At 44.3% G+C, this 12,720-nt stretch overlaps 1 protein-coding gene across 2 annotated transcripts in view; it reads left to right on the top strand.

Annotated features, from left to right (window-relative positions):
* The window catches only part of col11a1a (collagen, type XI, alpha 1a), a 70,603-nt gene that overhangs the window by 10,355 nt on the left and 47,528 nt on the right, over positions 1 to 12,720 (top strand). The window contains exons 5-7 of one of the 2 annotated variants that reach the window (XM_084702831.1): positions 7,260 to 7,385; positions 9,134 to 9,226; positions 10,118 to 10,216. In XM_084702831.1, the coding sequence (XP_084558957.1) occupies positions 7,260 to 7,385; positions 9,134 to 9,226; positions 10,118 to 10,216 (318 nt within the window). The remainder of the gene's footprint in view (positions 1 to 7,259; positions 7,386 to 9,133; positions 9,227 to 10,117; positions 10,217 to 12,720) is intronic. The other variant, XM_084702832.1, reaches the window with a different exon arrangement.

The following is a 12,720-nucleotide window of genomic DNA, read 5'->3' as shown; positions in this document are numbered from 1 at the left end:
TCACACTGGTTTGCACGCCAGCCCAATGTGAAAGGTGTGTTTGCTGTCTCTGGTCACAGTTCAGAGTTCAACCCGAGGTGGGGGGCACGCGGTCAGAATGACTCAGGATGTAAATAACGTCTGACAATGACAGAATTGTCACTTAACATTGAAGCCAACAATGTCTACGGAAGGGGGTCGGGGTTGGGGGCAAGGGTCACGGCGCGGATGTAGGGTACTGTGTTTACTTGTGAGACAGTTTAGGTTTGTCTGTGGGGGGCTAGGGAGGGAGCGGCCCTTGTTCTGGTGTCGTGCTTTGACTGATGGCTGTGGCTGACGCTGCCAGTGATGATGCTTGAAAGCTTCTTCGGCAAGGCCTTGTCATCGTCCTGGTGACGTGGACCCTGGCGGTAACCTTGGCAATCAGATGTTTGGCAGTGGAGATGCTGGCTTATTTGGATCCCTTTGTTGTAGATCTCACTTGAATGCTGGGGGTGTAACCTTTGGAATGACTTTATTTGAAGGGTTATTGTTCGATGCTGAACACAGCACATGCCGTCTTCCTTTTTACGTTCCCCCCCAAAAACATATTTGTGGGGCATCTTTCGTTTTACAGGTCTTGCAATGCAGCTGTCATGAGATGAGATGCAGGGTTTTTGAGTTGGAAGCTGTGTCGTACTGTGGTACACAGTGAACAGCCATTCTTTACCCAGCTTACTCCTGGTCTGTTTCTCACACATGCCACAGTATCAAGGGGCAACGTTTATTCATGATTGATATAGTCCTGTTCCATGACTAGAACCGGTTATTAGACTGTGCAGCTGTTTTAAAAGAGCATATTTATAAACTACCAATGCAAAAGGGAATATTTGACTCCCTGGTACTTTCATTTTTCCTGTCAGTTTTGATTAGATTTATTATCCGGCCCTGAGGCCAGCAGTTGTGTGAAAGATACTGGGTCCAGTTAGACGCTGGGCTGGAGGAAAACAGCAAAATGAGTCCCGTAATACTGGTGGGTAACAGGCTCCTCTCTGTGTGGGGCTGGGGAACAGGCCTCCTGCCTGTTCTCTGTGTCAAGTCCCCTCAGAGCTTCAGAGGAACTGGTGCATTCTGGGACATGCGTAGCGGAAATACCTGAGCCCGCTTCATGCAATGTTTTGGATGTTTTGATGAATCAAAGCTCCTGAGAATTTAATGGGAGAATAACTCCCTTGAGTAAATATTTTTGTAAATGTTTAGGTAATTGAGCTCAAATATGAAATAAATATGAGACAAGACTTTGAATTTTGAAAATATTTAAGAATCTGCATTTGAAGCAGTTTGACATTTATGGCATGTCTATAGGCCATCATTTGAGCCTGGAATACGTTTGGTTGTCCTATATTCATCATACATTTCTTTAATTAGCTTTTTTCCTATCATTCTTGCTTAGCTGCCGATGTGTCCAGTGAGCTGTGTAGGATTCCTCTATGAATGAGAGTCTTTCATTTCACCTCAGACCCTCATCACCCCTCCACCCTCCCTTCCACTCCCCCTCCCTCCTACCCCGGCCCTCCTAGGGAGCCAAAGCCATGAGGCCATCTATTCATCCCTGGCTGACATTACCTGTCAGGGACAGACTTGAGGTCTATACACCCACACACAACCACCCCCCCCCCCCCCACACACACACACACACACAGAGACATGCACACACACACACTTACACACAGACATACACAACACAAACACACACACGCATTCTGTAAACACACACAAACTCCTCTCCCTGTGCCTGCTGCTACTCCTGGTAAACATTCCTCACTGCTACTGTTGTCCCGGTAGAAGGTCTGGAAGGTGGACAGTTATTTCTGGGTCTGTTTTTCCTTCCAGGAGACGGAGGCGGAGGTCATGAGGAGAGACTTGTGTGAGATGGATGCAGGGGACAGTGAAAGACAGAGAATCTGAATCCCTCTCAAGTCTTCTCTGTTTTTTATTTATGCATCTTTTGATCCCTGTTCAGTGAGGAATTCATCATGAAAGGAACCCATAAAAGCAAGGTCCTTTTCTTTGGTTATGGCACCGTCTAATTTATGAGTGGGTTTAAGCTTTTCATTTTTTTAAGCCATTGATTCTTTGTCCTGGCAGGGTGTGTGTACAGTGTGAGTCTTAAGGGGTGTTCTGAGTGGGTGAGGGTTTTTGGCGGGAGGGGGGAGGGATAGCTGTAGGTGGGTGGGACTAAAGGCTGTTGCCTGGGGCAAAAGGTACAAAGGTCACATGATGACTTCTTTTGTATTCGATTAGACCAACGCTGTCATAGCCCTGAACCGTCCATATAATTAAACATGAGAAGGTTATGGACAGAGAGAGAGAGGCAGAGAGAGGGGGGGAGGAGAAAGAGAGTGAAAGAGAGAAATAAGTTCCAAAAATGAAAGAGGGGAAGACCAGGAAGAATATGAACAGAGAGAAGGCATCTTTCTTTCATAAAGCTGGATTTCCTAGGAGCTTTCTTAAATGTCTCCAGGCTTCTAAAAATGTCTGTTGATATCTGAGTGATGGGATGAATGAATTCTGAATCAAAGGCTGTAATTCCTGGACCGTCAGACGATAAATTGTGATTCAGTAAGCGCAATTTATCTTTTTGAATTCTCACTGGTTGCAATTATTCTAGACTTTCAGACTTCAGTAATGTTGAACCGGTGTCTTTAGTCTGCTAAAAGAGGTACCCTGTGGTCACCACCCTGTCTCCCATCATGCATTTCCTTCACCTTTCACCTCTGACTGTGTATTTATATCCCATACTGCCTTGTGATCAGGAAGAGGTCAAGTTTGTACTTTGAGCTCCATAACTAACAAGTCTTGTGGGTGTTGACCGGGGCTCACAAAGATAGCTTCCTATGTTTTAATCTTTGTGCTAACCCCGCGACCCCCAACACACCTCCTATTCCCCTCCCTCTCCTTCTCCCTGACCTCCTTACTTCTACCCCTCTCCCCTCTCTAAGTACCTCTCTGCCTGTTTGACTTCTTTGGCTTTAGCCACGACCATGTGCGGCTTCAGTTCTTCTCTGCTGCCCACTATGAGGGCATCCTGTTCGAGAGGTCTGGCCCGGGTTTGTACTGCATTACCCAGAAGCCTTCATGTGTGCAGGGCCCCATAAATCCAGCCCTGCAACCCCAACCCAACCCGCGGGCTCCCTGGTGCAAACTGACCAATCCAGCTGCTGCCTCTTCTCCCTGTTCCTCCCCCTTTCCCCCTGTCTCCATGAAACCTACAGGCATTATCCAACATTTGAACCCCTTAAACATTTTTTTTTCTTCTTCTTTTTCTCCCGTTTTGTCTTCTTGAGAGCCGTTCGAATCAGACTGATTACCCAACGTTTTTCCCCCGGCAACGGGAGAGCCATGTGTCGTGGAACGCGATCCGCGACACCCACGAGGCCAGACGAAACAGCAGAAGCCGCCATTTTGAGGCGTTTTTAACCTATGTCGCTCTGAGCTTCCCCCTCGTCTCCCGACCTGAACACTGCAAACGGCAGAACATCCCAGCTCGGCGCTCCTTCTACGGTCCCAGACCGGGGCGCGACTCCATGTCTGCAGCGCTTGTTTGTGTTCGGGGCCGTCCGCTGTCATGCAGGGCCTAATTAGCGCAGGCTCCAGGCAGAGTTCAAGCCCTCGGACGGTGGCGTGTGGGCGACTCAAGATGAAATACCCGTCAGCTTGGCTCAGTCCCCTTCTTGATCTCCCGTCACCGTTAGATCCCTTCCTTCCTTCCTTCCTTGGTAGTCGGGGTGGATGATGCCCGGGGCGGCAAAGTCTGGGGTTTCACCTTCTTTATCAAGATATATTTGGGGGGAATTTGTCATGCCTTGTTGGATAGTTTTCAAGTAAAGTGTGACAGGAAAGGGAGGGAGAGAGAGAGAGAGAGAGAGAGAGAGAGAGAGAGAGAGAGAGAGGGAGGGAGGGAGAGAGAGAGAGAGAGAGAGAGAGAGAGAGAGAGAGAGAGAGACAGAGAGAGAGAGAGAGAGAGAGAGAGAGAGAGAGAGAGAGAGAGAGAGAGAGAGAGAGAGAAGAGAGAGAGGGAGAGAGAGAGGGAGAGGGAGAGAGGGGAAAACATGCAGCAAAGGGCCCAGGTTGGATTTGAACCCAGGCCACCAGGGTAAGGCCTCTGCCTAAACGGTACGCACATCGTACCAGTTATCCGGTGAGCTACCTGGTTTCATCGTCTGCTCTAACAGGCTGTGCCGTCGTGTATGGTGGTGAACCGGGTGAATCTGCTGGCTGGATCGCCGTTTTTCATTGTGTTTTCAGTGGAGTTTTTTCCCCGAGGCCCTACTGATGGGCGATCCTGGGACGCAACACATGCCAAGTTAGGAATGCTTGATATGGTGCTGGTTTAGAGAATAAAAGGGGGAATCTCGAATAAAGAAAGCATTCCGTCCAGTTGCATAAGAAACTTTTTTAGACCTGTTGGAGGTGTTCCAAACAACCAGACAATGACATGTTGATAGACTGCCACCGAGGAAAAGTTAGCTGGTGGATATTTTGCTCAAGGACAAGCCTAAGCATATGGTTGTTTATATATATCTGTCAAGGATTTTTCACGCAGGTTTCACACAGGTTATACTGTACACACACACTGTATACACACACACACACACGTTACACTATTAACACACACACCCCAACAGCACCCCACCTGACAAGTCCTAGCCTGCTTCTGTCTCTTCCAGTCTCACCATCAGTCTTCTTGTTCTTCCTCCAAACGCTCTCTGACCAGACGAGAGCAGTAAATCTCCGTGCCTCCAGGCCCAGTCCAACACCATGCCCACTGCCAAAGACACTGTCCCTAAGACACCATCCCGAAGACATGCTAGTTCTTCTAACACTGTCATTCAGGACAATTCTTCTCCACACTCAAAACACTCAAAAGCATGTTGGATTTACTTATACATATTGTGTTTTAGAAATGGGTCTATGAAGCTATTTTAAGCTACTTACAAGACCCTTGGACCTCAAACAATTATTATTGTTAAATTGATAATGCATGTAACCACTTTCCAGAACGTGTTTAAGGAAATGCACGTTTTTTTTTTCTTTTTTGAAGGGCAGGTAGACCTGGAAGGTGATAACAGGCTTTAAAACAAGGCTCAAGAAAAACATTGTTCATGCAATTATAGAGTGAGAAGATTCCAGAAGCTGAAGCCAAGAAGTTGGCTCATGCAGGGAACTGTGTGTTCCTTGGCTGCGTGGGGCTTCTTTGAGAGCTGGGATCGAGGCTGGAGAGTGCTGGAACGGATGTCAGGCATTCTGGTGTCCCATCCATAAACAGAAAACACAGGCCTTCTTATAATTCTTGGCAAAGCATGTCAAAGTTTCAGGATGGTTGTTTGTTCTCTGTAAAGCGGGCTCCATCCGCCCAAGCTATGATGCTCGCCGTTCTTACAACCTCCAGGCGAAGATGCCGCGTCGGGGATAGCTGTCACCACCAGGCTTTCCTGGTGTGGTGTTCCCTGTGGCACTTTCTGTGGGATTGTTTCGTTTGACCATATGGTAATGTTTCCTGTGACATACCCAGGCGTTGAGCTAAGCCACCTGGGCTGCGCTTGTGGCTGTGGCTACCTTCCTGGAGGGGTTCAGGGGGGTCTGGGGGCAGGGGGGCAGGGGGCAAGGTGGAGAGGTCTGGTTTAGATCTGCCAGGATACTGTTGTTCTATCAACACTTGGAGTGCAGGAACATCTGGCATCTGAAGTCCTTTAGTAACCCCCTCCCTCATCCTCCCTCTTACACACACAGACACACACCGCTAAATGCATACAAGCACTCGCACACACTTTCCAAACAGTCTCATAAACACCGCCAATCAAAATATTTGACTCTGATGCATAGAAGTCGCCTTCAAGAGGCTGGCGCTGGTTTCTTTCATCATCCCATCATCTTGTTCCCTGATCTGTACAGCCACAGTTTACTATATATAGACCAGACCTATAGAACCACAGTTTACGATATATAGACCAGACCTATAGAACCACAGTTTACTATATATAGACCAGACCTATAGAACCACAATTTACGATATATAGACCAGACCTATAGAACCACAGTTTACTATATATAGACCGGACCTAAAGAACCACAGTTTACGATATATAGACCAGACCTATAGAACCACAGTTTACGATATATAGACCAGACCTATAGAACCACAGTTTACGATATAGACCAGTCCTATAGAACCACAGTTTACTATATATAGACCAAACCTATAGAACCACAGTTTACGATATATAGACCAGACCTATTAGAACCACAGTTTACGATATAAAGACCAGACCTATAGAACCACAGTTTACGATATATAGACCAGACCTATAGAACCACAGTTTACGATATATAGACCAGACCTATAGAACCACAGTTTACGATATATAGACCAGACCTATTAGAACCACAGTTTACGATATATAGACCAGACCTATAGAACCACAGTTTACGATATATAGACCAGACCTATTAGAACCACAGTTTACGATATAAAGACCAGACCTATAGAACCACAGTTTACGATATATAGACCAGACCTATAGAACCACAGTTTACGATATATAGACCAGACCTATAGAACCACAGTTTACGATATATAGACCAGACCTATAGAACCACAGCTTACTGTATATGGTCCATCAGTGGATTTCTGCATCCATGCAACACAACGGCGCATTTTTTTCTCTCTGTCATAAATCTCACCTTGCTTTCCTCCGCCGCACACATGGTAACCAGGTGTTTTGCTCTTTGTCTTGACGGAGCATGTTTGTTGGATTACTCTGTGTAAACCCCAGGAAGAATCATAACTTCCCCGCTGTCTCCTGGTCTCTTCAATGTCCCCGGGTTCGTGCCAGGCTCTTTGCGCAGGGTGTGGATTTGTGTGCAATCCCACTCTGCTGAGGTTTACAATTTGACATCAAATAGTATTGGGTGTAAGTCCTGAGGTAGGTATTGTCAGGTTTAAGATTTGTTTTTACGATTCCAAATTCTTGCACAGTGTGTGGTGTTGGATAAGCTATTTTAGTATGTACTTTCGGCATGGATGCCATTTCCTGTGAACTTCCTGATATGGATCGTGAGAACATTTCTTAGACGTAGGACGCAGGTGGGACTGTGAGGGTGTTTTTGCTCAGCAATAACAGATGCTATATTACATTTCTAACTTTTGTCGTACATGACTCTGTGCGCCTGCATCCATGCACCTGGCTTCATGGACGCCCTACAAACTGATGACATCCTTTCCTGTCTGCCTCCCCCAGGGTGACATCCAGCAGCTGCTGATCGTGTCGGACCCCAAAGCAGCGTACGACTACTGTGAACACTACAGCCCGGACTGTGACACCCCGCAGGGCCAGACTCTGCAGGCCCAGGAACCCGATAATGAGGTCAGTATGGTGGGGTGGTGAGGTGGGATGACCCCCAGGGATCCTCCGGGGGTGAGAAAGGCAGTGATTTGAGGTTTTCGCTGTGCACGAGCGACGACACAGGCAGACGCTCACACAGTTCGGACTTGAAGTGTTCAAGAATCCTCGCGAACGAGGCACTTCGAGCGAGGTGTCAAAGTCTCTCCGGCGTGGTTTCCAAGAAAAATGCTAGATTGCTGGCGTTCATTACAGTATACATCTGTAATACCACACACCTGGGTCCTTCATACATGAGATACATTCAGGTTCCCCCCGTTCACGCTCCTTGAATACTTTCATGTCTGCGTCGTATCTGGAAACTTTTTTGGCTGGTTCAGCTGAGTCTGTTTCCAGATCATTCAAGTCATGCCAAACCACCCCTGGTGCTTGGAACTCGTGTCCATACATCTCTCTGTTCAGACATTTGTATCATAAATACAACTGATTAGGTCATACATGAAAATGAACCTATATATCAAACAGAAAAACAAGATAGATTTTTCAGATACGAGGGTTTGACAAGGGAATGCATTTATTCATTTACAGGTAGCTTTTTGCTATGTTCTGTCGTAGACCTGTCCTCACAAGTTATTCTTAAAAGGAGAGAGACAGAGAGAGGGAGATGAGAACAAGACAGACAATGGATGACATTTTTTCATTAATACATCCATTCATTGATTAATCAAATGACAGATTGATGAATGGTTTTGAGAAATATAGCACCACCTTTTAACCTATCAAACAGTCAAGTTATACTTTTCTTATTGTTTGATGCCATTTAAACTGTATTAACATACCAATTTGAGTTCTGTCCATGTGAAATATTGAGTAAACACTTCACATGCAGTACTGTACAGTAGTTCATTAACAAAGCTTTTGAACATGCCTAGACGTAACCCTTTTATTGCAGGAACAAAGTGATAAACTTTTACAACTACCATAAACCGGCATCAATTATATCAGTGCTTCCCCCAATGCCGTAGAATAAGGTTTTGATGTTCCAAGTGATTCTTCATGAGGGCCACCAGTCAAACTCCCCAGAAAACTAGATAAGCAGTGAAAGGGGAACCAAACCACAGGAAGTTGCATGGGAGAATCCGACCCCTCTAATCTAGTTGGTTAACGAGGCTTCCAGGGTTATAATTGACACGCTGGTAGTGAGAATGTTCCATGACAGAATGCACTGCTGGATCAGCTCCACATTGTGCACAGCTGGAAGTGGTCTCACACACTTTCCTTGATGTCTACCTCCATTTGTGAGTTCTTAACACCCCACCTGTGAATGTGCAAAATAAAGCAAATGCTCATTTTAGCATTTGTTTACATATTTGGTTGCTTATTAGCTATGGAAAGGTTAAGCTAATGACTTAATGGGTTAGCACTTGACTTTCGGATGCTTTCGTAGATACTGCAGCTAGTATGAACACAGCATGACAAAGTGTTGTCTCACTGTACAAACAACCTGTTCGGAAGTTGTGTTGCACTGCAACAGGGAAGACTGTTTGCGACAATACTTTGATTATTTTGTTCCACTTTTGAACAATGATGAATAATGCAAACTAATGAATGTGGTATTGTTTAACCAGTTTAATACATAATATGTCCATAAAAGACATGCTATGTTGGATTTCTTTATTTATTTTCCTCAAAAAGTGGATGACATTTCACCCATGCTAATGCTAATATGGCTAACCCTAACACCTGTGTTCTCAACCTCTTTCCCTCTCTAGTACACTACTGATGACTTAGATTACACTGAGTTCTATGATTACTCAGAGGGAGAAACACAGACTGTCCCAACTGACGAGTACTCTGAACCTCAGGTAAAAGAGAAACAAAAGCAAGTGTGTGTCTTGTGACGTCTTCTTGTCAGTCTCTTCGCTTCCCATGTCTCCCCCCCCCTGTCCAACGCTCTGTCACAGATTGTCTGTAACTATGTACGTGTCGGTCCATCTTCTATCCGTGCCACACTTCAGCTTTGTTGTGGTTTTACTGCTTAACGTTCCCACCTGTCTTTAGAACTATCGAATATGTTCAGATCTCAAAAATATAAAAACACCAGGTTTTTGTTTTCAAGAAAGTCGCCGATGGAATATCACTTTTTGATATCGTGAGCAGTTTGGTGTTTCTAAAGACAGCACCGGGGGGACCATCATCAGTGTGTCGCGTGGGCGTGTGTCCCAGGTTGAAAACCTTCCCCCGTCTCCCCCCCTGTTCCCTTATGAATGTCTGTTTTCGTTCCATGTTGTCATGTTGTTCTATTGCCACGACCTTTTTCCAGAGAAAGAGACGTAGTGTCTACATGAACAAGAAGAGGACCAGAAAGGCCCTTAAGTCTAAGGCCAAGCCCTTAAAGTTCCTGGCCTCAAAAAAATCGGCAACTAAAAAGTTAGCGGCTAAGAAGAAGAAAAAGATGCCTGGTTACCAGGCAACAGCTCCAGCAGCGAGACCCAGAGTCAATTTTAGGGTAAAAGTACAAGTAAACGACATCAGATCTCATCAAGATCTTTCCTCTCTTAAACAGAGGGAAAATCTATGATGATAGGCTGACAGCTACCTACCTAACCCCCCCCCCCCCCTTTTTTCTATAGAACTATAGGAGTTTTAGCCAGCTGAAGAGAACCCCCCACCCTGGCAAATAACCCCTGTTTGTGCTTATCCATGTTAACCCTTGCTTCCTTATTCTTCCTTCCTTTCCTGGATGCGACACTCAGCTAAACAGTGTAGGCGGAGAGTACTATACTGACACTGAACTTGACTACGCACCATTAGATCAAACTCAGTCTCCCTTTGCCACCAGCGGACCAACCGAGGTAATGTTTTTCTCTTTCTTTTGCTCTTTGTCAAATGATGAGGAAAGGGTTAGAGCGTTTAGCAGGGTATAAAACCAGGAAGACATGACCATGGAAGTACCTGGTATGAAATGACAAAGACAAAACAATTCAAAGCAATTGTTCTGTTTTCTTTTCTTTCTTTTTTTTTTTTACCATTGAGGTTTCATAAACGACAGAACCGTTGGACGAGAATAATATGAAACAGGAGAAAGCTACAGGCCACCTTGTTAAACAAATATTGCTTGGCATTCACTGACAGTTGTAAAGCAAACTATATGTTTATCCTTGAATGTTTACAGTGGATTGCCATGCAAATCATCGGCACTGTACCATTCTGTTGTTTGATTCAATATTGGCTAAGGCTGCAGATTTGAAGTCCTTTACTTGTCGTGCAAAGAACAAATGGGTCCAAACCCTTCTCTAAAAACCAAACATCTAAATGGTCCAATACTCCTGTTACATAGGAATATGACTCATTCTTGGACCTTAGATAAGGACAGCAATTTCATGAATTCAATGATCTAGTATTTTCACAGTGCCTTGTCTTTTCCAGATAACATACACAAACTCTTTAACAAAGGGTCAAAGCTAGAGTGTAGTTTTTGATGAAGAAAGACATTTTCATTTTCTCGAGGATCCTAGGCTTGGTTATGGCCTCTCCCGCAATTACAGCCACACATCGTTTAAGTGGATCCTCATGTCAACCCCACCACAGGGCTGAGTACCTCGTTTCCCAGGACTCACAGCAAACTTTACGGTTGATATGAAAACGACCCTTTAAAAAAACTCGTCAAACATGTGCTTTGTATTCAAAACAAGTCCAACATCTCTTGTGCTTTTTACTGCCCATCTGACTTGGATAGGAGACAAGACTCGCAGCCTTATCCACCATTGACCACATCTAAGGTCCAATCAGAAACGGGTGACGTTCTGGGGGTAAACAAGCCCCATTAGCCATCACTTTAAGTATGTTGACTTAAACGTGTTGCGAGCATTCCGCCTGCAGGCCGGAATGACATCACAGCAATGGCTCCCCTGCACTTTCGTACTGTCCTCTGCATCGCTTTGATTACAAGTTCTGCTCACTGCTGCCACAGAACTGTAATCAACCAAGCAGACTCTCCACACGGCCAATTAGAATCTTTTCTGCGGTAGGAATGAGCGCCAAATGAATATAATATCACAGGGAAAACAGCCAATGGAATCGGATTTGATTGACAGCATGCCAGACTTACAGTGTAGTACCTGTGTTATTACATGCATTTGGTCCGCTTCCAAAGACGAATCCACAACAATGACCCTTCAGAACGACAGAAATATGATAGCGTTGTCTGTTTGTGGTTTCACCCCTGTGCCAAATACAGAGCGTATAAATGAATTGACTATCATTAAATTGGGGGCAAAGACTGCTGTGGTGATTGGTATTTTGATATATCCTACACAGAGGGACTGTCAATGTTTGCATAGGCTCTGTATTTTTGCACTTGTCTTCAGTGTCTGTAGAAAGTTTGGATGCACCTCGCCTTTTATTGTTTTTGAGAGAGACATGAACCACCTGTTGTTCATTGTTTGAATGCATTAATTCAATCACTTAATCACGGTCAGGGTATTTAATCTACAATTTAATCAACTCTCCAAATACTGCCTAAGGTGATAGTTTGATGAAAATTAATCTTTTTGTAGCAATATCTGTACATTGTTAGTTAACGTTAATATTTCTACTGTTGAATGACCTCGTCTGTGGTATATAAACAATAGGAACATGCATGTGTCTCTCAAAAAGGAGAAAGAACTTAGTGTTTCTAAGCTTTGGACAGGCATTGTACATTTGTGGATTGATGTACCTGTCATGCAAAATGCTTCTAGTGTCATTTCAGACTGACTTCATCTATTTTAGATATTTTTTTCCCACCATTTTACATACTTTGTTCAGTTATGGTATGTACTGTGGCTGCGCCAAAAAAGCTAAAATAAATTAGAGTCTGTCTTAGACGAATATGATTGACTTCTATTTGATCAGAATTGATAATGCTTTGATTAAATCATGTTGGTAACACTTTATTTATCCATTTGTGATAGTTTAGCGATAGAGTTTAGTACGGCACGTGCATGTTAGGGCTTCACTGGATACACACTAAAATATAGGTTCAATGTGCAATATCGACCTGATGTTATCTGTGTACTACAGAAGTCCCCTTGCGTTTGTTACACATATATCATACAGGCATACGTTAATGGTCATGTGGACAAATATCTTGACACCTGACATTTTCAACCACATTTCTAATTCATTTAATTCATTATTGGTTACATTTGAATTGGATTCGGGTCAGATTTAGAACCAACTTATTTAATGAATACACACATTTGTACAGCACAATTTTAAGTAAATGTTTTTACATTTGACAGTGAATATGATAGAATTTAACTCATGGATAAATCACACAGTGAGTAACGTTATATCCATGTATTTCACCACATGT

The sequence above is a fragment of the Hypomesus nipponensis genome, chromosome 8 (assembly GCF_054491055.1).
Source record: "Hypomesus nipponensis isolate SF chromosome 8, ASM5449105v1, whole genome shotgun sequence".
Classification (NCBI taxonomy): Eukaryota; Metazoa; Chordata; class Actinopteri; order Osmeriformes; family Osmeridae; genus Hypomesus; species Hypomesus nipponensis.
The sequence above is the reverse complement of the archived record's forward strand: the minus strand, read 5'-3'. Positions and strand labels throughout refer to the sequence as shown.